Below are 24,888 nucleotides of genomic sequence, written 5' to 3'. Positions count from 1 at the left end.
TAGATGTGTTGATATTAATTATTTAAAAACATCAAGTCATAAAAATGCTCACGTATGTGTATGTACACAGCAGCAAAAGCAGGGGGCCGAGGCCGAATTGAGCGGGACGGTGTTGTGCTTTCTTCTTATTATTCTACTCTGGCTTAAAGGGGGAGAAAAGTAAAAAGAAATATTCCTTGTGCTACACACTTCATGACGTGACCAAAAGTCACAGAGTAAAATGCTTGTTTTTTTTTCTATCTTAAAGGTTTCAGTTGAATATTCACTGTAGGACTGTCAGCTAAACCCACATTAGTGATAAGAACCATTACCAAATATACAAATGCATGTCTGTCTTGAAAGAAAAGAAAAGTGATTATACCCGCTTAAAAAGTGTGATACATTTGAGAACAATCTTCGCTTCTATAGAATTCCAGAAATACTACACTGTTGATGTCTATTCCTGCCTAGTGATGTCCATGCAGGGGTGAAAATAAGTCTATGCATTCCCTCTACTCTATCTAAATGTGAGCGTATCCACACACTGGACTATACAGTACATACAACCGTGCAATAGATGCACTGTCGACATGGTCACCCGGCACAAACGTCTGTTATTTAGCTAATAACAAAATACTTTTTTCTCGTTAAATATTAAATATACTCTTATCTGCCCACATAGGATGTACTGTATCCGTCCCAGTACTCCGCTGACCCCACGTGAAGCATAGTATCGTCTTTTAAATGTACAGTAGAGATATAGGCAAGGGTGATTGGAGCTAATAGAAGAAAGAACATATTATACACACACACACAATTGTGACAATTAAAGAACATAAGATAAAAAGAAAACATCACTGAGATCCTTTTCCAACATGTTAAGATAAGATAAGACGTGTAGCAATGTTGATGCTAATCAAACCACCCATTTCTCCCAAGAGAAAATATCAAATTGTCGCTGTAACCGTGTTGTGGTAATAACATACTGTAGGTCCTCTTTGTAAACATTCTTTAATGGACCTATCTCAAGCCCCACCCTCTTTTTTGTGATTGGAGGATCAATAAAAGAGGGCGGGACTGGAGATAGGTCAATTTAGGCCTCTGATTCCGATTGGTCAGTGGTGACACTGCCATTCAATTCCCCCAGTCCCGATTGCTCTTGGATTCCCGTAATCTCCCCGACGATAAAGGTGGGTGGCCCCACCCCTCCCTTCCCATTGGTTGAGCCACTGTCCAGTTCCTTGGATGCCTGGCTAGCCAAGGTGGGCTCCTCATCCAGCCTGCTGGAGATGGACCAATAGAGGTGGGCCTCCAGGCGAGCTGCAGCCAATGAGAGCTCTCGTGCTGAGCAGGAGGGCGAGTCCACCTGGAGAAGAGAAGTATGGTGATGAAGACAGTTGACAAATAACTCCTGAACAGTTGTGCCAAATTGAATTTGGCAATGTCTCTGACCCTCTTTGTAATTTAACACTTTGAGTGCCAGCAACGTCATAACTCGTTTTATTAGCCCCCCCATTGAGTGCTGATGACGACAATTATCGTTTAATTTTTTTATTAGCGATCTGAATTCATATTTCATCAACCGAGTCTCCCGTTGGTACAGCAGCTCCTCCAGGAGCTCAGATGGGGAAAAAGCGCCCCCTATCGTCTATCCCTGTGTAACTGCAGGTCAGTCGATTAGACTGACCTTGGATCTGTAGATCTGTAGAGGTGGAGCCAACTGGCTCCATTGTGTTGGCGAGACGTCTGATCAAAAGGGATCTGATCGCGAGACGGAAATCAGCCTTGAATATATATTTACAGCAGCCAATAATCAATCAATAAGCGTGATCGATATTTGGAATGGCGATCAGGAATTGGAATAATCTTTTTGGATAACATCTGATCTCAGGTAAGGAATCTATTTTACCAGTCTTAGGATAATTATACCTGTTTTCACGGAGATTTCAGAGTTTGCCCTATGTGTGATGTGGCTGTTTGGCTGTGATCGCTGATGAGGAAATAAGAGAATCGATTTTTCAGATCACCTCTATAGCGTGCATACGTACACATATACTATCGATAATCTAGTGTTTATTTGAAAACGATTAATAAATAGGCCGAAAAATTACAACGTTCAAGTCAAGTCAAGAGTTTTATTTGTCACGGCATACAAGTATACAATGAAATGCGGGGGGTCTTGCCCGCAACGATGTGCATAATACAATAGTAATATATAATAAGAATCCAATAGATCGACATTGTGCAATAAAACAAGTAAACAAAGTAGGGCATATCGGTATGTGTACATGAGTTATTTACAGAGCATGGTAAGACATGCTAGGTCCTGTGGTAGTGCAATACACTGTTAGCTACGGATGAGGCACTGGGTCTTTATGTACACTGTTTTTTTTTTTTTTTTATAAATGTTTTTATTTCCAATTTTCAACATAGAACAAGACATCACAATACAATACCATCAATAATAATAAAAATAATGACACTAACAACAGTAATAACAATACAAGACAGGCAAACAGAAAAGAAAAAAGACAATAAAAATTAAATAAGGAAATGACAATCGAAAATTAAATAAATAAAATAAAATGAAATAAGTGTGGCTTTCACGTGTGCGCCTTATCTCGTGTGCTATATATACGTGTGTTCTACCTACCCATATGTGCGTGTGCTTTACCTATGTATATGTTATATGTGTACATGCATATATGTGTGTTGTGAACGTGTGCATATGACCATGTATTCCCTAGTAGCCCAGAGTGCCTATACAGTACTACTGCAGCCAAGAGGACACGTACAGTATCAATGTAGTCAAGTGGGCTGTACAGTATTATTATAGTCAAGAGGGCATGTACAGTATCACTGTAGTCAAGTGGGCATGTACCGCATTGCTGTAGTCAAAGGTATATGTACAGCATCACTGTAGTCAAGAGAACATGTACCGCACTACTGTAGCCAAGAGGACATGTACAGTACTACTGTAGTCAAGTGGACATGTACAGTGTCACTGTAGTCAAGGGTACATGTACAGCACTACTGTAGTCAAGAGAACATGTACAGTATTACCGCAGTCAAGAGAACATGTATAGTGCCACTGTAGTCAATAGGACATGTACAGTATTTACAATGCCAGTACCGTAGACAAAACAAGGCAGCAGTGGGAGGTTATTGGTAATGGGGAAATCCGGCGAGTACAGTGGTGGATAGTGCAGGCCCAATATGTGACAGATAGGGGTCCCAGATCTCATAAAAAGTGTCCAACTTGGAATGCAGCATACACGTGATATATTCACAGGGGATACATTCCATTATGATATTGTGCCATGACCTCTTTGACGGGACCTCGTCCTTGATCCAAAACAACAGGATGTTCTTTCTAGCAGCAAATGTCAACAAATTGAACAGTCTCTTATGTTTGGAATTGGTAACATGAATAGGCCCAGCAAAAGGCAGAGGGGATCCAGCTCGATGGGGGTGTGAAATATGTTAGACCAGTGGTTCTCAAACTTTTTACACCAAGTACCACCTGAGAACGTAGCTGGCTCTCCAAGTACCACCATATGACCGGCGTTAAAATACAGTCTATTCAGCTATGCACAGTTCACACAGGAGGCAAATGTATTCCTAATACCATTATTTATTGTTAACTTTTGTCAGACACAGCCACAATGTACAAAGGGATAGCACTAGAACTAGCAAACGCTTCCACACAACTCATACAATGCAAGGGGCATTGAGAACATAATAACTAACATTCTCACATAGCAAGTGAGAAAATTAAGAACAACTGTGTTTCAGCAAATGTACTTAATTCTCTCTCTCTCTCTCTCTCTCTCTCTCTCTCACTCGCTCTCTCTCTCTCCCTCTCTCACACAGCAAGCAATTGTCCGTCATTCTCTCTCACACTCACTCACTCACACACACACACACACACACACACACACACACACACACACACACACACACACACACACACACACACACACACACACACACACACACACAATTATTTTGTTACAAAAACTTAATTTCCTGCATTCTGGTGCAGGAATTTTTGAATTTGTACGCTTTAAATGCCAGTGTTTGTGATGGGCATCACAAATTATTGTAAAAAATAAAAGAAAACACATATTCAAAAGTAAATTTTTCTGGGGGGGATTATTACAGGCTAGGCATGTGTCAATGATTAGCAGCAACACATATTTTGATGGATTTTTTGTAATGTCAGATTTAACACCAACTCTTTTCAGAAAAGTGGGAGTATTTAATTTTTTATCTGACATTACAAGAAATCTAAAAATAAATGGTTATGATCAGGGCTGAAGTTGAATTAAAGATTTATGACTGTTTAGACTGCATTACTCTCTGTCACAGTGATCTCCTGGTTGTTCCCCACTTTGATTATTTAACTATCGCGCTGCCTCAACCAGAAACACTGGCCTGGCCTGCTTCTAAGTTCAGTGGCCTGACTGTAAAAAAAAAAAAAAAAAAAAAAAAAAAAAATTATTTTTAGCTTTTTTGGAAATGTTTTCAAGTACTACCAGCAGTACCACCAAGTACCACTAGTGGTACGCGTACCACAGTTTGAGAACCACTGTGTTAGACAGTTCTTCTACAACGTCGTACCAGTAGCTCTGTAGTTTTACACAGGTCCAAAAACAGTGGACGTGATTTCCAATCTCTATCTTGCATTTAAAGCAAAGTGGGGACGTATTGGGATCCATTTAACTTTTACGGGCGGGGGTAATATGAATGCGATGCAATATTCTAATTTGGATGGCCTTGGTGCGGTTACAAACCGAGATTTTTTTTGCGTAGGTCCACGTATCCTGCCAGTCTGCATCTGTGATTTCTATGTCCAAATCCTCTTCCCAGGACTGTTTAGTAACATAGGAAGATAAAGATGAATTAAGGTTCAGAGTACTATAGAAGATAGATATTTGTTTTTTGGGGATCTGTAAGGAGAGGGCTTTCTCCACCTGCGAGGTGGAGATGTCAGTTAAAAGTGAGGTGTCCTTGGTGATAAACTGCCTAATTTGTAGGTACCTAAAAAATTCCGCTTTCAATAGACCATATCGCTGCTGCAGCTGTGTAAAGGACATTAGGGTCCGGCCATCAAACAGGTGGCCAAGATCGGTTATGCCCTGCCTATACCAGGTCTTGAAGCCGCCGCCGATTTGGTTTGGCTTAAAGTCGGGATTGTCTACAATCGGGGTAAGAGGAGAGGTCAGCTTGGCTCGGCCCTCCACCTTACGGACAGTCTTCCAGGCCTTGACGGAACATAATGTGATGGGGTTGGAGCACACCTTCCTCACAGACCTAAAGTCTTTGATAAATAGTAGGTTCCACAGGGGGGACTTAGATTGCGAGGATTCAACGTCCAGCTATATTGACAGTGGGTCTGCTCTGAACCAGCCAACCAGCACCCTAAGGTGTGCCGCCAGCTGGTAGTGTCTAATATTAGGTAGGTCTAGACCCCCATCTTCACTATCCATCTGCAATTTGGCCATTTTCAGACGCGGTTTCTTCCCATTCCAAATGAATGAGCTTAGCCAGCCTTCCAGCACCTTGATAACCTTGTTTATCAGCAACACTGGGATCATTTGGAGAGGGTACAACAGTCTGGGGAGTACGTTCATCTTGACGAGGGCAATCCTACCCAGCCAGGAGATCGGTAAGGGGGCCCATCTAACTAAGTCTGCCCTTATGGTGTCTAAAAGAGGGGGAAAATTGGCCTTAGCCAACGTATCATAGGTGGGTGTCACAAATACTCCTAGGTAAACGAAGCCGGAGGGCGACCAGCGAAATGGGAAGGGCTCGGGCAGTATCGGGATAGATTTGAGTGTCCCAAGTGGCATTGCTTCGGATTTGGAAAAGTTTATTTTGTACCCCGAGAAGGTTCCAAATGTGGAAATCATGCGGGTTAGACATGGAATTGAAGAGTCAGGCTTAGACACAAAGATCAGCACGTCGTCCGCGTAAAGGGTGATTTTGTGCTCCCTCCCGCCCACTCTAATACCTGAGATCTCGGCTGACTGCCTTACGGCCTGTGCGAGTGGTTCTATGGCCATGTCGAATAGTAAAGGGCTAAGAGGATCCCCCTGGGGGTTCCCCCGCTGCAGAGGAAAGTTGCTAGACCTAAGTCCATTAGTCAGGACCGCCGACATCCGCGAGTTGTAAAGAACCTTGACCCAGTCAATAAAGGTGTCACCTAAGCCAAATTCAGCGAGGGTTAAAAATAGATACGGCCATTCTACACGGTCAAACGCCTTCTCCGCGTCGAGAGACAGAACCACAGCGGGGTGGTCTGTCTCACGAGTCATTTGGATGATATTGAGGAGCCGTCTCATGTTGTCGGTAGAGTTCCTACCCTTAATAAAACCGGTCTGATCTTCATTAATAATAAAAGGGAGTACTTTTTCCAGGCGCATGGACAGGATCTTGGAAAGCAACTTTTGGTCCGAATTGAGTAGGGCTATAGGCCTATAGGAGGCGCACTCCTCAGGGCATTTACCCTTCTTAAGGAGAAGGCAGATATTAGCCTCCCGTAGAGACTGGGGCAGTATCCCCACTTCAGCGGAGTGATTAAGCATTGCCAGCAGGGGATCTAATAGAATATGACCGAACTCTTTATAAAACTCGCATCCGAAACCGTCCGGGCCCGGAGCCTTACCAGATGGCATACCCTTAAGGGCGCCCAGAGCTTCTTCCTTCGTAATTGGGGCGTTAAGGAGCAAGTTCTGATCTTTCGATACCTTAGGGAGGCGTAATTCAGCGAAGAAGGCCTGCATGTCAGAGAGAGCACCATCGGGTCGTTCGGTCCTATAGAGTTGGGCATAGAAAGAGGCAAACTCTTTGTTAATAGTTTTGGTGTCAAAGGACCTGACCCCGTTGGAGTCGGAGATTGAGGCTATTACTTGGGTGTCAGCCCTTTTTTTTGCCAAGTTAGCCAGGCACCTACCCGGCTTGTCACCGTGTTCGTACATTCTCTGTTTGGCAAATTTAAGAGAATATTCGGCGTCCTGGATCAGAAGAGTGTTTAGCGCCGCTCTGGTGGCTGTAAGCTCCATAAGCACAGCCGGGGCTGGGTTTGAAACATGCTGATTTTCAAGGTCGGCTAGTTTGGATTCAAGAAGTTTACATTGTTCATTTTTCTTGCGCTTCTTGGATGATACATAAGATATAATCAGTCCACGAGAAAAGACCTTAGATGTTTCCCAGAGTAGAGACGGGTTATCCGTAGAGCGAAAGTTAATTGAGTAGAAAATTTTGAATTCCGATTCGAAATAGGAGACAAATATATCATCTTTGAGGAGGTATGGGTTGAGGCGCCAACGCCTCGACAGCGCTCTCTCTTCTGACAGGGAGTAGACCAGGTATATAGGGGCGTGATCCGATAGAACGATGCTTCCGATTGTGCAGGACGATACTAGAAAGAGCTTAGAGGAAGGGATGAAGAAATAGTCTATTCTACTGTTGCTCTTGTGTGGGCCGCTAAAAAAGGTGAACTTCAGTTCTGATGGGCAAAGGGTTCTCCAGACATCTGAGTATCCAGTGTCTTCGCATAGGGAGGTGAGCGTCTTTGCTTGCCTAGAGGGGGGAGCCAGACTGGGTGGGAGTTTGTCAAGAGACGGTATGAGGTGACAATTAAAGTCTCCGCCCACAAAGGCGTTCTCAGAGGCCAGGCCATTAAACTCAGAAAATATCTTGGATAGAAAGTCAGGGGAATAGCCTGGGGGACAGTATACATTCATAAATGTCATTTCTTTACCCTTAAGAACCCCTTTGATAATCACATAGCGACCATGGCTATCCACAGAGGAAGTTATAAGTCTAAAGGGGAGATTTTTATTGATCAATATGGCCACGCCCCTACTAAACGTAGAATAGTTTGTAGCAAAGACCTGTCCTACCCAGCTCTTTTGGAGTTTAGCAGTGTCGTTGGGCCCCATATGAGTTTCTTGTAAAAAAGCAATCGACACATTCTCCCTCCTTAAAAAGGTCAGAATCGCCTTCCTCTTAGCCAACCTCTGCAGGCCTCGAACATTCCAGGAGCAGAGCTTGAAGCTCTCAGAGTTAGCCGTAGCCATAGAACATTGAAGGGCGTGTAGGTGGGGCAGACCTGGGCAAGCCTGTGGGCATGTAGAATTCACTTAACCTAAACACTATGCACACGTATTTCGAGCCATACATAAAACATATAATAATGACATAAAAAACATATAAATGTGTGGGACCGGTGGGTCTTTCCCCAACATCACAGGGACTCACCAACATTTCCAGAGACTTCAAACCTACCACTCGTAGAATCATCTCCGTGGCCAACTGCCACATTTCCCTGTATACAAAAGTGCCTCAGAGTGTAAAGCAAACAAGAAAAAAAATAAAAATCAAATTTAACCATAAGCCAATAGTAAGGTCAACGGCTGGAACCCAGAACTGTCGGTAAAAAGGGGGGGGGGTATCTGCCAGGCATGCTGCGACAAAACAGGCGCGCAGTACCTCCACCAGGCCGGGAGGGGGCGATACCCTGTCCGCGAGACTGTTATCTCCCCTGACGCTGGTTCGACCCTACACAGTTATGCCTCCCCACCAGAGGAGGGCGCTGTGCCGGGGGCCGCCCGCCGCTCCCGCGAGCACATTGTCAGCAGCAAACATTAATGGGAGCCATGCGGGTTGCATGAACCGGTTGAGAGTCAAACAGGTGGCGCAGCCACGAGACCCCATCTCGCTCGACGTGTAATCAACAGTAAATGCATCCCGGTGGCCATGATCAAAAACATGGCCGGGAGCTGGTATATCGCGCAAAAGTCATAAGCGTGGCAGAAATATCCGAAACGGAATAGAATAGGTCCCGCTCCTTCCGAAACGTTAACAGTTAGCAACTTAGCCCGTGGCTATGGTCGCGCATCAGTACAACAGTCATATACAACATACTTGTCCCCCTCCTCCCCTTATGTCAGATAGCGAGAGAAAAATAAAAAGATAACTTTCCAGGTGAGGCCTAATGTCAAGTATTCATCCATACTCACATATGTAATAAGATACCAAATGCGACCCCTTTCTGTGTGATAGCCGTAGCAGTATGCTAACGGTCCATCGCTACTACCCCGTCAGGATCTGATGAGGCCGGTGTCGGGTCCGCGTTCAGCTCCGGTGGAGCCAGCGTCGGGTCCGCGTCTCGCCCCGGTGGAGCCAGCATCAGGCCCACGTCTCGCCCTGGTGAAGCCGGTGTCGGGTCCGCGTCTCGCTCCGGTGGAGCCAGCGTCATGCCCGCGTCTCGCCCTGGTGAAGCCGGTGTCGGGGCTGCGTCTCGTCCTGGCGAAACCGGTGTCGAGGTCCCTCTGGGTCGGGCCCTCAGGAAGTCCACGGCGTCCTTGGGAGACGGTAGATGCAGCCTGCCCTCCTTGGTTCGGATGATTAGCTTCGCAGGGAACTGGAGCGATGGTTTAAATCCGCGCTTGTACAGGGGCCCCATGACATCACGGTATTGTGATCGCTGCTCGACCACCTCGGGGGGATAATCTTCGAAGATAGCGACCGGTTTCCCTCTGTATGTCAGATTCCCTCTCCTCTTGCGAGCTTCCAGGATAATAGTCTCTTTGATCTTGTAGTGATGTAAGCGGGCAATTACGGCCCTAGGCCTGGAGCCTGGTGCTGGTCTGCGTGTTAGCGTCCTGTGGCATCGGTCAAGCTCCGGTGGTGTAGCGAGGACATCTTTCCCCATGATTTCCACCAGGACCTCCGCGAAAAAGACACTGGGACGGTTGCTGTGCAGGGATTCGTCCAGGCCCAGGATGCGTATGTTAGAACGCCGACTACGTGACTCAACATCAATTAGCTTGTTTCTTAGCTTGTCGATGACTATATCCTGAGCTGTGCATCTCACTTCTAGCTCCACCATCCTATCCGACCACCTATCCATGCCGTCCTCCACGGAGGTCAGGCGCTGGGTATGGTCTGCGATCTCCTGCTGGAAGCCGTCGAGTCTAGACTCAAGCGAGGCAGCAAACGTTCTGAACTCCGTGGTGAAGGCCTGTTTGAGCTCATCCATTAGCTTAGCCATGGTAGCCCCATCCACAGGGGCGGTCTCGCTTCTCAAGACTCGTGCAGTCATCATGCTAGTTATTCTTTTTCCTTTTTGGGTCGAATAGTACAGTCTTAGATACGGATGTTGTATATTAGTGGTTCGATCACCTTGAAAATAAAAAAAATAGGCTTTTTAAAGTAAAATAAAAGTTCGGGAGCGGCAGCGTGGCTCAGAGACGTTCACATCCTTCCGACCCGGAACCGGAACCTTTATGTACACTGTTATACAATGCTATATTATACAATCTCAAGTTATACTTTACTATTCTTAAAGTGACCTTTCCTTTTGTAAAGTGACCATAAGTGTGAGCGTGTGCAGCATGAGTGTGTGTGTACTCATGTTAAAGTGGCTGCTAGTGTGTGAGCGTGTACAGTGTGTTGTGTGTGTCTGTGCTCATGTGTGCTTGTGTGTGGAGAGTTCAGTGTTCAAGGCTCTGATGGCCTGGGGGAAGAAGCTGAGCCGCAGTCTCTCTGTCCTAGTTGCAGGTGTTCGCAGGCGTTTGCCTGACCGCAGCAGCATGAACACGTTTTTGTGTATTCTAGAATATTCCAGTAAATGTCTTTTATCATGGAATCTTTATATTTTCCTTGAAAACGAGGGCTTTTCAAAATGCTATAAAACGAAAATGAACCGATAAAAAAACAATCCGTTTCGACAATGTTGACTGCAAACAAGTCATTGATAAGCGACGGGCAGATTAGACACAGCCATAATTTAAAACATAGATTAGGCGTTTTTAACGCTAACATTGAAGTGGATGATGGCATTCAACGGGGTAAAAAGGTAAACAAGGTAGGCACTGATAGTGTTAATGAGGTGCATAATTACCACGGTACCCGGTGTGTTCATGTCCACGCATTACTCCGTTTGTTTGTTCGCTCACATTTTAAAGTAATCGTCATGTTTTCTATTACATGGAGTAAAAAGTTTCATTTAGAAAAATATTTCTTTTGAAATGTAGTGGAGTAAAAGTACAAAGTTCCCTCAAATGAAAATACTCAAATTGTACTTAGGTACAGACAGTACTTGAGTACAAATGGCCAGAGACTGACAAGGCTGTGCTTAGCAACAGAGCAGTGACAAACAACAGCAATAGAAACACAACAGCCAAGGAGAGAGAGGGAGAGGGAGGAGAGAGAGTTAGAGAGGAGAGAGAGAGGGAGGAGAGAGAGAGGGAGAGAGATAGTTAGATAGGAGAGAGGGGGAGAGGGAGGAGAGATAGTTAGAGAGGAGAGAGAGAGGGAGGAGAGAGAGAGGGAGAGAGGGGAGAGATAGTTAGAGAGGAGAGAGGGGGAGAGGGAGGAGAGATAGTTAGAGAGGAGAGAGAGGGAGATGAGAGAGGGAGTAGAGAGTTAGAGAAGTGAGAGAGCGAGGAGAGATAGTTTGAGAGGAGAGAGGGAGGATAGAGAAACAGGAAAGTGAGAAAGAGAAGTGTGAGAGAGAGGGAGGAGAAAGGGGAGAAAGAGGAGATAGAGGGGAGAGAAAGAAAGGGGAAAGAGAGAGGAGAGAGGGAGGGGAGAGGAGAGAGGGATGAGAGATAAAGGGGAGAGAGTGGGAGGAGAGAGGGGAGAGAGAGATGAGAGATAGAGGGGAGAGTGGGAGAGAGAAACAGGAAAGAGAGAAAGAGAAGTGTGAGAGAGAGGGAGGAGAAAGGGGAGAAAGAGGAGATAGAGGGGAGAGAAAGAAAGGGGAAAGAGAGAGAGGAGAGAGGGGGCGAGAGAGAGAGAAAGGAGAGAGAAGATTGAAAGGAGAGAGGGGAGAGAGATAGAGAAAGGGGAATGAGAGAGGGAGAGAGAGAAGAGAGAAAGAAAGAATAGAGGGGAGAGCATGAGGGAGAGAGAGAATAGAGAGGAAGGAGAGAGAAAGAGGAGAGAGAGGAAGGAGAGAGAGAGAGGGAGGAGAGAGAGGGAAGCTCACAGTAGAATCAGATGTGTCCATGCTGTATGTTCTACTGAGTAAATGTCATAGGCTATCCCAGTTGACCATTATGCATCACTGGCCTATGAAATTATAACAGTTGACTTGATACTGTGTACGGCTGTTTTCCTCAGTAGAACATAATGAAGTAATATCTGATTATACTGTGAGCTTTATATTTAGGAAAATTACATGTATCTTGGCGATTATTAGAGTGTATTGAAGGATGGTGAGAGGATGCAGCTCAGTGCTAAGTTTCTCAATACTATAGAGATCAGTGAAATGATGGCATGTACTAGTCAACATCAAGCCAGACCATGTTAAAGTAGGGCCTGGATAAAAGAAGAAGTGAACTAGTCCTTTAGGTTAGTGTGATGTCATCTGTCCGGTGACCTTTTACACTTTGACTGTTTTAGACTTATCTTTTTTTTTTATCCACTTTTTTCTCCTCTTTTTTTTATTTTTCTCCCATCCCAATTTAGCTGTGCCAATTCTCCCCTCCCCTGTCTTGAACGTTGCTCGCATATACCCCCCACTGGCCGGTTGTAGGGAGGATAGAAGCCTTGCATCACATGTCTCCTCCGATACATGTGGAGGCAGCCTGTCACATCTTTTCACCTGCCAGCGCGGACGTGTACGTGTGGGAGGCTCACACTACCCCCGCCATTTGCCTGTCTCTGCTGTGCAGGCATCCCCCAACCGACCTGTAGGAGTCGCTGTCCACAACGTCCAGATTACCACTCATCGACTTCCACCCGCTAACTCTGCCAATTGAGTTAGTATGACGGCCAGCCCAAGCCGGAGGCAACGCCGACAGCCGGAGTCGAACCCGGTGTCTCATGCGTTGGTGACGAGCGCAATGTCCGCTGCGCCACCCAGCCGCATTGTTTTAGACTTTTTCTTACCCAATTGGGACGTTCATTGGAGAATATTTGGCAACACTGGACCTCATTCACTAACGCACTTACGAAAAAGTTACAAAGACATTTCTTCTTAACTCCACTTACGAAGTTCTCGGGGCAATTCTGGCACTCACAAAAGGTTTCTTATCTGGGATTCGTTCTTAGCTAAGAACAGGATTTAAGAACGTGGAAAAGCAGTCGTAGATAGGCCAGATCGGTGTGCGCCAGTGTTCTTAACACTAGCACAGCCGACAAGGGGTCAAATGACCCCTAGGCATTTTCAATAAATGTATCCTCGTCACTCGGTCGAGCTCCAGCTCTGTCACTCAATGACTTTTCCTAAAAGTACCCGTTTTATCTGGCACGGTTTCTGAAATTTGAAAATGACTTCAGGAAAATGTAATTAGAACGTTATTCCTATATGGAATATATATGTGGAAAGTCACAGCACTTTGCGAGCGTCTAGCGCAGGGGTGGCCAACCCATGGCTCGCGAGCCGCATGTGGCTCTTTGCCCGTCAATGTGTGGCTCTTCCATCCAAAAAAATTTATAAAACAAATAATAATATTTTTATTTATTATTATTATTATTTTTTTTGTCACTCAAACCTGTGGTAAACCTGATATTTTTATATTAACACTTTGCCGACCAACCACGAGTTAACTCGTGGCAAGTTGTTATTGTTTTATTCCATATTAATAAACGGATCAAGATCCCAGATCGACTCTGCAGATTTACCCGCCTCCTTGAAATTGGCGACATGCAATACCGGCCAGATCCTCTTAGGGGCGCCATCGCTCCACTGCAGTATCATTGTGGGCGAGTGGATACTTTTATTTTTTTACTGTCTATGGGCGTTTCATATGAGCCTGGATCCCAAGCGAACATCCTCCACCGTTGATCACGGTTCGAAGCGCAGATTTCAGCCTGGAATAATGGGATTTATGATCAGCCAATGGACATATCAATCTACCAGATGCCGATGAATAATGGGGAAATGCTGCCGGCAATCACATGGGCTGACGGTAGGACACTCTTCCCCCAAATTACAGCCGGATTGGACATTGTTGTAAAACGCAAGCGATCGATCAGTGAATGTGGCTACTTGAACGCACACTGTATTGCTAATCAATAATACTAATCGGCGTCCCCCGCCGCCCCCATTTCATCCATAGATGCTCTGTAATAGTCTGGATGCTAAGCAGTTTGTTTTATTTCATTCATATATATACAACAGAAATACCGTTTGATATAACGTGACTAGCCTTTAGCCCTATAAATAGCTTTCCAGAAAAAATACGAGACGAAAACTGCGATAAAGCTTATATTCACGACGCTATAAAATGACAACCAACCGATGGATTTTTATTTTCTTTAAGCCATTATGAAGGCACGGTTTATGCACTCAAGTGACAATGAGAATGGACAGATAGCAATACTATAAAGTATAGATATAGCTATCCAAAAGTACATCGGTTTGTTTACAAAGCGTTGTCCTCCAGCCACATATTAGATGGCGAGGGCCGGTCGTCAATGTGTTAAGAGGTAATTATATAGTTGACACTGTTTATTTTTCTCATATAAGCTGTGGGGTCACACTGTTTATTTTTCTCATATTTCTCATATAAGCTGTGGGGTCATCTGACCCCTTCCGGCGGGAATCAGTGACATTTTCTCCATGGCTGTTCTAGTGTTAAGGGCTTAATTAAGTCATTGGTGATTGCGTTCACGTCGATTCTACAGAAATCCTCAGATTTATGATTCAACGAGGCATCATGATGTCCTAAAAGAAATAAAAGCACTACACAAAAAATGCAAATGGCAGTGAATAAATAAGTAAATACTAACTAAACTCAATCGCGCAGATATAATTATAGTGGAATAGAATGGACACATCTACATTCTGCTCTCAGCACATCCCATTCCTTTCATGTAAGTTAGGCTATATATTTGCCATTTTGTATTAATAGTCCATATACCGACTTGTTCTCTATTCTTATTTTTTATAGTTATTTTTTTTAGTTTTTTACCTTGCTTAGTGTGCACATTGTAAGAGCCAGTGGAGAAACATTCCACTGCTCATCTTACTGTTCACGAGTTGAACCCACACAAATTACAACAGAGAACAAAAGGATAGGTTTAACGGATTCCATAGAAATCGATGGTGCAACATCGATGCAACAGTCTGATGCAGGCGGCTTGGGGAGGATGCACAATACATGGAGCTGCGTGCACCTGGGCAGCTGCGCTCAGCACTAGGCCTACACACACACACACAATATGGCATATCTACTGCTGCTGGAAGATATCGCTGATCGTGCACTGAGGAGGGAGCGCCAGTACCGCGATCATGCGGACCAATTCACAGAGAGCGATGAGTACCTAGTGGGACGCTTCAGGCGACCAAGACCTGTGCAATATCCTGGAGCCAGCACTGAGGAGCCGGACCAGTAAAAGTAGTACTCTTGGTAAAAGTTTTAATATTTTTCTCCAGGCTTTGAGTTCTAAAAACAAACTCTGTTTATTAGCACTGTCTGTTATATGTCAACAGCATGTTGTTTCCATTGAAAATAACAAGCCCAGCCTGTAAAGCCAGGTCCCATGTGGACGTGCAGCCTATAGGACCGTGTGTCCACCTTTCTTTTGTCTTTTTCTTTTATTTATTCTATTTATTTTTGGGCCTTCTGTATTTTTCACCCATCCCAATTGAGTCGTTATGCCAATTCCCTTCCTGGACGTTGCGCGCATTGCCCCACTGTCGGCCTGGGGAGGGTGTAGAACTACCACACGCCTCCTCCGATACATGTGGAGTCACCAGCCGCTTCTGTTCACCCAACAGCGAGGAGTTTCACTGGGGGAACGTAACACGTGCAGAGGTTCGCGCTATTTCCCCCCAGATCCCCTCCCTGCTGAACAGGCGCCCCGACCGACCAGTAGGAGTCGCAGTCTTACAACGACCAGGACACACATCCCCCACCGGCTTCCCACCCGCTAACACTGTGTTATAGGGACAACATGAGTCCTGCCGTGGACATGGAGCCTCAGAGCATTCGTTACCTCGAAGGTGTGATGGAAGGCGCCGTAGTCGATGTCAAAGAAGCCCTCAGCCAGAGACATCATGGGGCTGAACCTGTGACCCCACATCACCTCCTCCGCCAGGTAGGAGCTCCTCGCCTGGCACGTCATGCCTGCACACACACACACACACACACACACACACACACACACACACACACACACACACACACACACACACACACACACACACACAGAGACACACACACACACACACACACAGAGACACACACAGACACACACACACACAGACACACAGAGACACACAGACACATACAGAGATGCACACACACACACACACACACACACACACGCACACACACACACAGAGACACACACACACACACAGACACACACAGACACACACACACACACTCACACACACACACACACGCACGCACGCACGCACACACACACACACACACACACACACACACACACACACACACACACACACACACACACACACACACAAAGTGAGAACACAAACCATCTTAACCACTGTAAAAAGAAATATATGAAAAAAATTATTAGCCTAGGCATTGTCCAACTAACACCTCTCCCGAAGGCTAACCGGCCATGTCCGCTTCCATTCATTGTGCTAAGCTAGGCTAACGTGCAGCCAGATAGCTTGTAAAAATCCTCCATTCAAAATATTTGCTATTGAATGTACTGTAGTTAAGTAACTAAAGTAAAAGTAAGCATTCTACATAACGTTTGTGTATTCCAGTGCTTGGGAGCATTCAACCCTCGATCCATTGACCTCTATAGGTGATGTTAAAGTGGTATGTGGTCCAGTTATCAGTACATTTCCGTTTTATACCGTTTTGAATACGAGTATCGTTTTGGAGAGTTCTAGTAATTTCTAGGGCTGTCCCCGACTAAGGATTTGGATGGTCAACTATGATTGGCCAAAATTTGCTGTTAGTCGACTATTGGTAGACAAAAACAAAACAAAAAATATATATAATATAATTTTCTTTTATATTTTTAAAATTTATTTTAATTAAACAATTTGTATCATTCCATTTGGGCTGTGGGGGGTGCTTAATGTCTGAAGGAGTCGACTGAAGGCTTTTTGTCCTCTGCAAAAGCATGCAATTGGTCCACTGATGGATACATCTTGATATTTGTCTAGTCTAGTATGTTCATTAGATGGTAAATCCTCTTTCAGTGCCTCTGTGCCTGTTTTCGTAGGCAGTTAGCCTCTAGTATGTGTGCCATTAGCGTTAGCCACGCTTCTAGGCCTCTTTTCTTTTGGAAAGAATAATAATAAAAAAATTAAAATAAAAAAAATTCTAAATATTATTATTATAATTTTTTATATATTCGACTAAGAGGTTGGCCAGTCGACTACGGCTCCTTTCGACCGATTAGTCGACTAATCGACTAATAGGGGTCAGCCCTAGTAATTTCAGAGAAATTCCGCGAAAATAGCCATTTACTGGAATACACAAAACACATTTTCCGGCTGATTTATGAATAGTTTTCAAATAAACGCTAGATTATCGAGAGTATTTGTGTTCTTATGCACGATACAAAAGCGGGCTGAAAAATTATTTATTCGTGCCGCGCTCAGCGCCTAACGCCACACACACACGTTGTGAAATCTGTGAAAAACAACTCTGATTAACCCAAAAATTGGTAACATAGATTCCTTACCTCAGATCAGATGTTCTGCAAAAAGATGAATCCAATTCCTGATCGCCATTCCAAATATTGATCGCGTTTATTGATCCAATGTTATAGTCCGAAACGCATAATCAAGCTGCTTCCAGCCTCGCCAGTGAATCTGGTAACACGACACTGCTTGCCAGAGATAGGAAAATCCTGGACCGGAGTATTTCTCTGATGCACTTTATTACTCAATCCAATCCAATTATGTGCATTACCATCCGGGAGACAATAGGGGGCGGTATTTGCCCTTTTCGAGCTCAGAGCCATTCCCAATGATAATGTTAGGCTGGACGGATGAAAAATGTATGGATATCGCTAATAAAAGAAATAACGATTAAATAACGAGAAATCTCGTTATTGGCAACCAACACATGGCGGCCAACAACGAGGCAACCAAAGTGTTAAAGGTTGTGGTAAAGTGGTACGCGGTCCAGTTATGCTGCTCTGATTAAAGGTTATGTTAAAGTGGTACGTGGTCCAGTTATGCTGCTCTGATTATGTCCTCTTGAAGTTGACTTCAAGGCTTCAAATGTGAAAGTACATCGTTGCCATGTTTTCTATGCCAAATCTTTTTCTTCAAAGTAACTAGTAACTGATTAGTTCAGATAAATGTAGTGGAGTAAAAAGTACAATATTTCCTTTGAAATTTAGTGGAGTAAAAGTATAAAGTTCCCTAAAATGAAAATATTCACGTAAAGTACAAGTAGCTCGAAATTGTACTTAAGTACAGTAGTACTTGAGTTAAAAATACTGGTCGCGGATGCATGTCGTGTAACTATTTTGAAGCGTTGAAAATATCCTAGATCCAATGTGTCCGTGGTGTTCTGGAAGGTTAGAGGAACAGGTACGTGACTGGAAGGTTGCAGGTTCCAATGCATGATTGTTCTGAAGGTCCAGATTAACACATAGAGTCTGCGTTTATTATTTTGTATAACTTATATATTGTTTATATATATAAGATATATATTTTCACGTCATCTGTTTACCTACCAGTATTCATCATTCGCTTATTTGTATATGTTCCACACTTAACGCCGTAGACAGCGTGAGCGCATGCGCAGGGTTCTTGGGACATGCCTGGACAGAGTGTGTGTTATAGAAGAAATGTTTGGCAGCAGTAACAGGACGGCAAGCAACGTATCTTGACAGAGAGCTGTACAGCTAATTAGATACCACATTATATTGTCGAGCCACTATTGGCACAGTATAGTGACTTGTTCGAGCGAAGTAACGTTGAGAGACTTATAGCTGAACCCAGCGACGTTCTGGATTTAACTACCTATAGAAGACGACATGCGGGTTGGCCTAAGTGTACAAGGGCTAACTAGCTAGCAACCATGCCAACAGGCTTTTTGGACTAATAGCTATTAATCCTGCCATCGGGCGCTAGGAATACAGGAACCCGGTCCGTACGAGACCCTCCTCACCAGCGACGACAGGATTATCCCAAGTTTGTCTGCGGCTCTCTGGAGTAGGAGCTCCAGAGAATTACCGTCTCCACCCGCCATCTTGCTTTCCCTGTGCTGCTCGCTTCTTCTCACTCCATTCCAAGCATCAATGGTCGAGTACTCGTAGTTCAGGACTATCGTTACCTCTGACATTGTTACATTGACATTATCGTATTAAAAGAGATCTGCGCTATGTATAATATGTATGCTTTCTATTACTATTAAAGTGATTATTCAACTTTGTATCACTGTCCCCTCGAAGTTAATAGAGTGTCCGCCATTTTGTGTACCTATACTGTCTGGCTAATTAATATTCTTTAGTAGTGGTTTAATCTAGCATTTCAATACAGTCAGGGTTGTGTAGCCCCTTAGCTACACATGACATTGTGTGAAGCAGGTCGATACTGATAAAAAGAGAAAGATCTGCCAGGATAAATAAAGGTTTAAAAAGCTAAATCACAGAACTTTGCTTGGATAACATTTTGAATATAATTTTATTAAAATTGGAAGATCTTGTTGATCTTAGCACTGCAATAATAATGTATAAAGCACATAACCACTCACTTCCAAGCTGCATTCAGGAGTTGTTCCAAACTAGAGAGAGCCGGTATAAACTCAGGGGAACTTGTGTCTTCAATATCACAAAGGCAAGGACAAATATAAAAAGTCGATGTATATCTGTTAAAGGAGTAAAACTATGGAATAACTGTGACAACGAATAAAAAATATGTAGTTCGATACATACATGTAAGGTGATACATAAATATAAAACCTTATTATTATCCTAATTATATTTTATTATAACTATTAAAATCATAATAAAAAAGAAATATGAAACTTTTGTAACCTTTTGTTTTTGCAAAATTATGTACTGAATTATGTTTTTTGTTATTTTTTTGTTAATAATGTAATGTAAAAAGGGTAGGCAATTATAAGCTTCGGCTTCAGACTACACCTTTTCGGTAATTTTCTTTATTTAGATTTTTTTTTAAATAAATGTCCTACTACTGTACATTGCTTTGTAAAAGAGGACCGAAATACAAATCATTCATTCATTCATTCAATTGATCCCAGTGTGAAAAAAAAGGAACAGATGACCAAGAAACGCCTTGGACTTCCACTCCGAGAGCGTATTGTAAATATGAAGTATGAAGCGCTCCGAGAGCGTATTGTAAATATGAAGTATGAAGCGCTCCGAGAGCGTATTGTAAATATGAAGTATGAATCGCTCCGAGAGCGTATTGTAAATAAGAAGTATGAAGCGAGGCGGCTACGTGGTGTAGTGGGCAAGGCACTCGCCACGAAATGCTGGAGACGCTGGGCTCGTCAGTTCGAGCCCAGCGCTCCACATTTGCTTTCAGTTTAGCTGGTCGTTCATACTAATACACATTGGCCGTATTAGGGTGTGGGAAACTGATGGGTGGGGATCAAGTGTTGTGGACAGCGACTCCTACAGGTCGGTTGGTGCGCCTGCGCAGTAGAATCAGGAAGTGTCGGGGGCAGCGTGAGCCTCCCACGCGTTACTCCTCGCCACTGAAAGATCGAGCTGCGCAGGTGAAAAGATGCGACTGCTGTTACCTCAAGTACCGGAGGGGACTTGTGCTATGTATGACTTAGTCCACATTGCAGCCGGCTTGTGGGAGGCAAGAAACAGCGTTCGTGACAGGGGAGGGTTGAATTGGATGATACAAAATTGGGATGGGAGAAAATATAGAAAATGGGAGAAAAAGTGGATAAAAAAAAAAAAAGAAGAAGTATGAAGCGCTCCGAGAGTGTAAAGAACCAAATTCCTCTGTTTATAACGTTAGACTTGATTCTATGTGGAATTGTTTTTTGCTGTCTTTTATTTTGAAAATACTGGTGGTTCCCCTCGCGCTGTGGCTACTCTTGCGTAACAACGATATCCGGTTACCTTTGCGGGTTCAGAGAAATGGTTGACGAGAGAGAGTACTAACGTAAATAACGGATATCTCTCATTTATATAACTGTTCGTGAAGGAAACCCCCCTTTTTACCTTGTTTAGCACCTAGCTGGAAGGCGAAGAGGTATGTGTTTATTTATGGCTTGTGTTATTTGTGTTATATTGGCAATCTTCATATTTTATGTATTGAGCTGAACTAGCTAAGATGCTAGCCAGTGCTACACCTTTTCCGAGGAAACGTGGTCTGGATAAACTAATGACTGTATGTCTGTTTCCACTTTCAGCTCTTACGGTGTCTAATGGTGAACTTGTGTCAATAAATGGTTGGCATACTGCACCATGGCCATCAGTCTCAAGGAGTTCATTTTGTCTGAAGTAAAGTCCCGCTGGGAAATGCTACAGAGAGCGTATCGTAAATATGAAGTATGAAGAGCTCCGAGAGCATATTGTAAATATGAAGTATGAAGCGCTCCGAGAGCGTATTGTAAATATGAAGTATGAAGCGCTCCGAGAGCGTATTGTAAATATGAAGTATGAAGCGCTCCCTCCCGTCCTCACCGGTGGCCTCCACCATGCCCTCCAGGATGACCACGATCTCGAAGTCCTCCTTCTCCAGCTGGGCCTGGGACATGTCCCAGAAAGGCGAGTGGATGTCGATCTCGTGAGAGATGACCAGCGGCGACACCAGGAACAGGCGGTCGTCCCCCGTCTCAAAGCCCACGCTGATGTCTGTCTGGTCCAGGGGGATGAACTCTCCTGGAGAGAGGGAGGAGAGGAGAGGGTCAAGAGGTCACATGGTGCGTCAGCAAGTAGGTGTGTGTGTGCTTGCACATGTGTAAACACAAAAAACGTAAAGTGAGACGCTAAACCGAGGTCGTTGAAGAACCCAGGACGCCTATCGCAAAGAGTAGGGGGTTCTCCGACATTTCTGGCCAAATTCCCAATCAGATTTCTGACATCAAGGCCACCTAATCATCCCTTCGCCCTTAACCTCTTAACTTGCACTGGCATGTACAGTATATCGTATGCCGTTTAGATCATGCACACAAGTCACGGCACTTTGCAAGCGTCTAGCGGCTCGGGCTGCATTTCTCGCCGAACCATGCCGTTCGAAAGATCTATTTGTTGCCCTTGGAACGCCACCTCACTCGACCAAATCCGTGCCTCGCTTCTCGATTTACATGACGATATGTCAGGCGAGTGTCTTTTTACGCGCCGCGCATCAGATGACCACCCCGGACTCCAGATGATCCAGAACTGCCAATCATCCGCGCCCTGCCCATCTCTCTGCTAGCCGCTGCCCCACCGCGCCCTCCCTGTCTCTCTGCTAGCCGCTGCCCCACCGCGCCCTGCCCGTCTCTCTGCCCCACCACGCCCTGCCCGTCTCTCACCCTCCTGGGTCTGCTTGGACTTGATGAGCTTGGCCCTCATGTTGGCCCCGACGATGTGCGATTTCCGCAGGTCGCCCACGCGGAACATCAGACACATCTTGTCGTCGCGCAGCGAGATGACGGCATGCTTGGAGAACACCAGCGTCTCCGCCCGCTTGTTGGGCTGGGAGATCTTCACGAACATACACCCCACCTGGAGGAGAGAGAGAGAGGGAGGGATGTTTTTCATCAAAACATTTTCAAATTCAATTCAAACCTTTATTTATTTTCTAAAAGGACAATTGAGGTCACACTAAGGCTGTCCCGAACCCTGTTTTTGGGATTCAAACTTCGTCAGGGTTTTTCAAACGAACGTTCGAACCTTAGTTTTTAATAAAAAAATTTAAATAAAAATAAAAAGTAAAACAATATATTTATAATATATATATATATTTTTTACTATCCTCACACTAAATCCTCAATTTGAATAAAGTGATTAATCTGATTAAATTAGTCTTTTAAAATCAACTTTCCAGCCCCAGACCTAGCCCAGGGAGAAGCCCCAGCCCAACTAAATCAACTTTCTTTAATGAATATAACTCATCAGTTTCTTGTAATACTATAATATTAGTGTAGCCTAATATTTATCTGCAACTGTGAAGAAAAACCCCATTCATTGGTTTAAACAGAATTAATATAAAAAAAAAAATAATAATAAAATGTAAAATTATTAAAAATAAAAAATTCTAATGTTGATTTGGAATTTGAATGCCAACGTAACGAACGAAGGTTCGAACGTTCAAACTTTTGGGCTCAGCCCTAGGTCACACCCTCATTTCAATGTCGTCGAGACTTTACAGACATTTCAATGCATACATTTTTTACAATATAATAATAATAACTATCTATATAGCACCCTTCACACATGGACCGCAGCCAAAAGTGCCCCACAGCAAGTAGCACAAAATGAACATAGGCATAAAATGTGCATACAATTGACAGGATAAAAGCAATGCATAAAGTGCAGACAATAAAAATAGTGCAACGTAGAACGTGCAGACATAAGAATAGGCATAAAACAAGTACAATAAAGCCAGTCCCCCAAACACCCCACACATCAATCCCCACCACATCCCCATCCAAGACACACCCCCTGATAAAGCACATCATGACCGAACAAATATAGTAGTGACACTATAAGCAGCCTCTTGAGTCGATGTTATTGTTTCGATGTGCACAGTGGGCAAAAAGCCCCACACATTTCATTAGCTAGATCCAGACGAGCAAAATGCATAAACATGATTCTGCTTCTACAGTAGTCAGTAGTGGACATGGAGCCCCAGCCAGCCGCCCCCCTCTCTCTCCCCCCTTCTCTCTCTCCTCCCCCTCTCTCTCTCCTCTCTCCTCTCTCCCCTCTCTCTCTCCCTCTCTCTCCCTCTCTCTCTCTCCCTCTCTCCTCTCTCTCTTCCTCTCCCTCCCCCTCTCTCTCCTCCTCTCTCTCTCTCCCCTCCTCTCCCTCTCTCCCCTCTCTTCTCTCTCCTCCTCTCTCCCTCCCCCCTCTCTCTCCCCCTCTCTCTCCCTCCCTCTCTCCCCCTCTCTCTCTTGCTCCCCCTCTCTCTCTCTCCTCCTCCCTCTCTCTCCCCCTCTTTCTCTCTCTTCCCCTCCCCCTCTCTCTCTCCCCCTCTCTCTCTCTCTCCCTCCCTCTCTCTCTCCCTCCCTCCCTCTCCCTCCCCCTCCCTCTCCTCCTCTCTCTCTCCCTCCCCCTCTTCTCTCTCTCCCCGCTCTCTCTCGCCCCCCCTCTCTCCCCCCCCTCTGATCCCCCCCTCTCCTCCCCCCTCTCCCCCTCCGCTCTCCCCCCCTCTCTCTCTGCTCCCCCTCTCTCTCTCTCCCTGCCTCCCTCGCTCCCTGCCTCCCCTCTCTCTCCCCCTCTTTCTCTCTCTCCCTCCCCCTCTCTCTCTCCCCGCCTCTCTCTCTCCCTCCCCCTCTCTCTCTCTCCCTCCTCTCTCTCTCCCCCTCTCTCTCCCCCCTCTCTCTCCTCTCCCCCTCCCTCTCTCTCCCTCTCCCCCATCTCTCTCTCCCTCCCCCTCTCTCTCTCCCTCCCCCCCTCTCTCTCTCTCCCTCCCTCCCTCTCTCTCCCCCCATCTCTCTCTCCCCCCCTCTCCCTCTCTCTCCCTCCCCCCCTCTCTCTCCCCCCCCCTCCCTCTCTCTCCCTCCCCCCTCTCCCCCCCCCCTCCCCTCTCCCTCTCTCTCCCTCCCCCCCTCTCCCCCCCCCCCCTCCCTCTCTCTCCCTCCCCCCTCTCTCTCCCCTCCCCTCTCCCTCTCTCTCCCTCCTCCCTCTCCCCCCCCCCCCCTCCCCCTCCCCCCCCCCCCCTCTCCCCCTCACCATGAAGGCGTTCACCATGGAGCCCAGGATGGCCTGCAGCAGCAGCAGGATGGTCTCTCCCCCCCCCCCTCCCTCTCTCTCCCTCCCTCTCTCTCCCCTCCCCCTCTCCCCCTCACCATGAAGGCGTTC

General features: G+C 45.2%; 1 protein-coding gene across 1 annotated transcript in view; it reads right to left on the bottom strand.

Moving 5' to 3' along the window:
- Positions 1 to 1,072: 1,072 nt before the first annotated feature.
- The window catches only part of kcnj9 (potassium inwardly rectifying channel subfamily J member 9), a gene marked incomplete at its 3' end in the record, with an annotated part of 46,614 nt that continues 22,798 nt past the window's right edge, over positions 1,073 to 24,888 (bottom strand). Inside the window, 5 exon segments of the mRNA XM_084328056.1 lie at positions 1,073 to 1,345; positions 15,943 to 16,073; positions 21,565 to 21,762; positions 22,398 to 22,590; positions 24,760 to 24,845. Of these exon segments, the coding sequence (XP_084184182.1) occupies positions 1,073 to 1,345; positions 15,943 to 16,073; positions 21,565 to 21,762; positions 22,398 to 22,590; positions 24,760 to 24,845 (881 nt within the window).

The sequence above is a fragment of the Notolepis coatsorum genome (assembly GCF_963971535.1).
Source record: "Notolepis coatsorum genome assembly, chromosome: 13".
In the NCBI taxonomy this organism is placed as follows: domain Eukaryota; kingdom Metazoa; phylum Chordata; class Actinopteri; order Aulopiformes; family Paralepididae; genus Notolepis; species Notolepis coatsorum.
This window is presented reverse-complemented; position numbering and strand designations above follow the sequence as displayed.